This window comes from Lolium perenne, chromosome 4, assembly GCF_019359855.2.
Source record: "Lolium perenne isolate Kyuss_39 chromosome 4, Kyuss_2.0, whole genome shotgun sequence".
In the NCBI taxonomy this organism is placed as follows: domain Eukaryota; kingdom Viridiplantae; phylum Streptophyta; class Magnoliopsida; order Poales; family Poaceae; genus Lolium; species Lolium perenne.
In genome coordinates, this window is record NC_067247.2 from 192,293,289 (window position 1) to 192,298,658 (window position 5,370).

General features: G+C 46.1%; 1 protein-coding gene and 1 long non-coding RNA gene across 2 annotated transcripts; both read left to right on the forward strand.

The window, feature by feature from the left end:
* The first annotated feature begins 225 nt into the window (after positions 1–225).
* Positions 226–1,308, forward strand: LOC127295326 (BTB/POZ and MATH domain-containing protein 2-like). The gene has a single exon (XM_051325262.2). It carries the CDS (start codon positions 226–228, stop codon positions 1,306–1,308), a length of 1,083 nt encoding a protein of 360 aa, XP_051181222.1.
* Positions 1,309–1,391: 83 nt separating this feature from the next.
* On the forward strand, positions 1,392–3,126 carry LOC139830577 (uncharacterized). The gene is made up of 2 exons (XR_011743173.1): positions 1,392–1,980; positions 2,918–3,126. It is a non-coding gene; the product is annotated as an uncharacterized lncRNA (long non-coding RNA).
* Positions 3,127–5,370: the final 2,244 nt, after the last annotated feature.

The following is a 5,370-nucleotide window of genomic DNA, read 5'->3' on the forward strand; positions in this document are numbered from 1 at the left end:
TTTTATGTCCCGCAAACCAAAAGTGTTGGTCTTTGGTAAATTTCGCCACCAATGTGATGGTTTTATGCTATTCACTCCATCTCCTCGGTATTAAAGTCCTCTTTCTTTCTATACAAAAAAGTAAAGAAAAGGGTCTGGACGGCTCCTCCAACCCTGATCTGCCAATATAAGATCGGTAGAATTCCGTTTCTCCGTAGGATCCCCATCTCGTCGCCGCCAGCTGCCATGGCCAACTCTTGGTCGTTGTCATCCAGCGGCGGCGAGCACAGGTCGCGGACCGCGTCAGCCATCGTGGCGCGGGCCGGGCCCGTCTCCGGCTGTCACGATCTCAAGATAGACGGCTACTCCAACAGCAAGGGGTTGGGCAACAGCAACTTCATCGCGTCCGAGGCGTTCGGCGTCGGAGGCCGTCGCTGGCGTCTCCAGTACTACCCCGACGGTTTCTACGGTTATCCCGAGTGGATATCCTTCTACCTTTGCCTCGATTCCGAAGATGAGAACCCAGTCAACGTGCAGTTCCAGATCAGTTTGCTCGACCACGATGGGAACCCGGTGCCAGAGTACACCAAGGTCAGCAGGACGTGCGATTTCTCCAAGAAAAGAAAAACCATGATGTATGGTTTCGTTCAGTTCATCAGGGCGACGGAACTAGAGGAATCTGTTTACCTGAAGGATGACATCTTCAGTGTCCAGTGCGACATGACCATGCCACAGAAGGTGTACACAGAGCCCATACCGGCGTCCGACGGCATGGCGCCACCGCATGAGATGTTCCAGCATTTTGGCCAGCTCCTCTCCACCGGGGAGGGGGCAGATGTCACGTTCGAGGTTGGGGAAGAGATGATTCCAGCGCACAGATGCATCCTAGCTCGGTCGTCGGTTTTCAGGGCGGAGCTCCTCGGGGCGATGAAGGAGAAGACGGACGCTTGTATCAGGCTCGATGGCATAGAAGCTACAGTGTTCAAGGCAATGCTCCACTTTGTCTACACCAACTCGTTCCCGCACATAGATGTGGGAGATGAGATGGCCATGGCTCAACATTTGCTTGTTTTGGCGGATAGATATAATCTCGGGAGGCTTAAGTTGATTTGCGAGGACATGCTGCACAGATACATCGACACAAGCACCGTGGCTACTACATTGACGCTGGCCGAGCAACATGGTTGTGGCGGGCTCAAGAATGCGTGCTTGAAGTTCCTTGGGTCTCGGGACAATTTCAACGCACTCATGGCCAGCGATGGGTTTGAGCATCTCACCAGGAGCTGCCCCTCTCTCCTCAAGAATCTGATTGCCAATCTTGCTGACTAGCTAGCGTATAGGGTTTAGAGCACTTTAATTTTGGAGTTTATCTTGCGCTTGTCTATTTTTTTGAAAATGATAATTAGTACTCCCTCCGTCACAAATTAGGTGTCGGACGGGCCTTTTTACAAACAACACCCCCACAAATTTCCGACCAACTCCGCGATCCCTGGCAACTCCACCCTCACTTCGTCGTCCTCTCCTCTTCCACCCGACGACGCCGACCGCTCGCCGACGGAGCCGGCCGCGTTCCGATGGCGCCGGCCGCCTTCGCTCCACCCCCTCCCAACCCAAGCCGGGGTCTTTTCTTCTACCACGCCGCGCTGCTGCATCCTCTCCCTCGCGTGCGTCCTCGCCGCCTCTCCCTGTTCCTCTGGCCCGTCGTCCTCTTCATCCACAACTTGAAGGTGCGATTTTTTGCCTCCGGCGGCCGGATTTGCAGGCGCTTCTCGATCTAATGTTGAGGTGCGGCTGCTGGCGGCGGGGAGCCCTCCCAGGCGCTGCTCTCCGGCGACCAGTTTGACGTCGAGGTGTACGCCGTGCAGTACTCGGGCCGCACGCGCGTGGCGCGGCTCCTCTTAATCGCGGGCAAGTGCGAGTCGGAGCAGATGAGGCTGGATGCGCTCCGCCTGGCCTACGAAGGGTCCCTCAAGGGCGAGGACACGGCCCTCCACCGCGACGGTATGTATTGGTATTCCCCTCTGTTGATTGCTGCTGCTGACGATGGATTTTTGGCAAGCTTCCCCTCTGTTGATTGCTGCTGCTGGCGATGGATTTTTGGCAAGCTAAACATGATTACAGTACTCCCTGTGATATAGCTTTGGAAGCAAAATTGAAACCACAATCCACACTTGAGTACTGATGGTGAGGTTATTGCTCTGGAAGCAAAATTAAAACCACAATCCATATTGGAGTAGTGATGTTGAGGTTATAGCTGCATATGTAATCCCTGTGAGATTCAGTCAACCAGTGGACAAAGGGTGATAAGATGCTCCAATGGAGTAAAGTTTTTAGAAGCCACAAATTAGAAAGTCACATACTCCAATGGAGTAAATTGTTAGCTTTACTACTGGAGTACTCCCTGGAAATTGTTAGCTTTACTACTCCAATGGAGTACTGGACATTTTTACTGGAGTAGAATAGGTTAGCTTTACTACTGGAGTACTCCCTGGAAACCATATGGTCTATGGAGTATTTCCATAATTGCTTAGCTCATTATTTCCCATTCATGTTGCTATAGCACTCAAACTTACAAATAATTACTGGAGTAGTTGTCAAATTTGCACAGGTGTCAAATTTGTTTGGAACCAGAACACCCTTTGCTTTGCCTTGTTTTATAGTGAGCTCAGCTTGGCCACTTCATTTGCTATCTGAATAGCAATAGTACAGCCATAATCAAAGATCATTGTGCTACTGTTCCTATTTTAAATATACAGGAGTAACACCATCCTAGTGTGGTAGTGTAAATAGCTAAGTAGATCAGACTGTCCTTGCACTCTGCCCACAATCCACTATCTAATAAGAGTACAAGGTCTATTAACCGTGATGCAGCCTTTGTTTCAACAAAGCACCACATTGGGTGAATCTAATCTTTTGAGGCCACATTTTCTTTTTACAGACGCCATGCCCGTCGGTACCCGTGATGCATTCTGATCCAGGGAAGAGCTTTCGGAAGATGTAGACAAATCTGCACCCTTTTGCTTCTTCATATTCATTTGATGTTCAGTCACTGCAGAAAGGTATTGATTAGTTACTGCAAATGTACTCCTCTTGGTTTCAAGCAGATTATAATTGGAAATAAATCTTACCCAAGTTTTCAAAGGCAAACACATTATGGTCATTAACAGGGTACATCCTCTTGGTAGCACTAGGGACACCACTATTAGCTTCCTGTAATAAACTTGAGAACCATGGAAACATGCCATGCCTAACATAGAAGAGCAGATACGCTTCTTGGTTTAGTGCGCTTGTCTCAGTAATTGAATCAACCTGCAAGTGAAAATATGTGTTATAAGGTGAAAATATCCGTGGCATGAAAAAAGAAAGAACAATTTAGTACTAGCACTTACAAGTGAGTCATTCATCAAGTGCCAACTAGTTGGTGAAGAACGAATGGTGCACATGTAGTGGCCAAAGTTAGGCAAGCCAGAATGCTTAACAACGCCATACAAATCATATTTTAGGCCCTGATGCATGTTAAAATACAAGAAAAACATCAAAATATGCTTCATCGATAAACCAAGAATGGTGCACATGTAGCTCACCTCTTTGTCTGGGTTAGTGTGGAATAGCTGCAAATCAAGTTGTGATGGGTATGCCACATGTTTGTCAATTTTCTCAATGTAACCATCAAGGGTAACTGTGAAGCGCTTTAGTTGAAATGCTACCACATCTGGTGTTGCATCAAGCACAAGCTGTTTGTCCTTACACACTTGGCCATTACAACTTTCACATTTTAGCTTGTGCTCAGCATCACCTAATTGTTCCACCTTAGTAAAAGACTTCAATGCAGCAACAAGGTCATCAACCTGATCGATCTCCAAGCTGATATCAAGAAAGGGCTCAAATGTCTCTGAGCAGTGACCGCAATCATGGCATGTCAACTACATGAAGAGAATTGTATTACTCCAAATAAGCCATAGTAGTTTGAACACAACTAAGCAATAAGAAGTACAGTACATACCAGGCTTTTCAGTCTACCTCCAAACACCTGCTCGACAATACTTTCCCCATCAATTGATTTGGGATCAAGGGTACACTTGTGCAAATTTTCCAGCAAGCAACTTAATAACTCATGTGCATCCTCTTGTTGGCCTGGTATAAAAGCTGGAGATAATTCTTGTAAATCTTGTTAAGGAATTGACAGTATGTAAAAAATTCACCAAACTTAAATAAAGCAGAGGAAACATATAGTCAATCCAAAGGATACTGCTTAAATTATTTTTGAACCTTGCTGGCACTAAAACAGACCCAGGGCTTTGAATCGATTCTTCCATTTGTGCTTTTAGGGCGCATAAAGAACAGAACCCAATTTCATCATCTACATGGTAAGAGTAGAACATATCATGCAAAGCAAAGCCATTAGGAGAAATCATGCCATTAGGAGAAACAATACATACATGAGCATGGACTGGAGTGGTCAGTGCAACGAATTTTCTGAAATAGTGGGACAGTATGAGTCATGCATTGAAGAATTGCATTTAGAAAGCACGTGTTGCCCATATTCCGAAGACCAGCTCCCTGCACAAAGGAGTGTTACAAAGTAATAACGAATGAACACTGACATATTACACTACGAGTACTATGTTACATACCACTAAATGGGGTTTCCTCAATGAAATGGAAACTTCCTTATTTTCCTTTTTATGGGAGTTTCGCTGCTTAATTTTAGGAATGGGCGCTGATTGTTGCTTAGCTTGCACCTGCATTAATTTCAAAAAACAAATTGTATGAGCAACACTAGTTAGATTTGAAATTCAAATTAGTCTATCTGAATCTTTACCTCTGCTGCTTTGATAAGGTCTTTAGTTTTTACAAGTAGATCCGCCGAGATAGTTAGAGGGATTCCTAGACTACCTTCTGCCTGGAGGCGGTTCTTATTCATGTGAGAGATTTCGTAGTCTATCCCTCCTCCATTTTCCATCACCCCAATCATACATGATTGGAGTGTCACGAAGGTTCGAGAGAGTTTGTCGACCTCGTAGTTATTATATTCTTCCTCCACACCTTCTATCAACTCTCGAATATTGTTTGGTGCTCTTGTATCGGTGTGAGACTCCAGAGACCTAAAGAAGCCTAGATCTAGCGCATTTAGGTCTGGACTGTTTGGAGGTTGCTGCAACAACTTGATGTCCAAATCAGTCTGTGCTACGGCCTGTCGGAAACCCTCATCATTAGGGAGGACATGGGGTTTGGCATTGTCCTGCTGGATGAAGATTGTTCTTCCTACATCCTCATCAGGCCACTTGTCCTGGATGGCAGGAATCACTAGCTCGCAGAGATAGTTCCTCATGACATCTCGGGTAACTTTTATGGGTTTTACCTCGATTGTCCCCTTTTCTCTGTTCTTAC

Excerpts from the sequence above, each read along its gene's own strand:
- LOC127295326 (XM_051325262.2), top strand. The coding sequence starts at position 226 with ATGGCCAACTCTTGGTCGTTGTCATCCAGCGGCGGCGAGCACAGGTCG.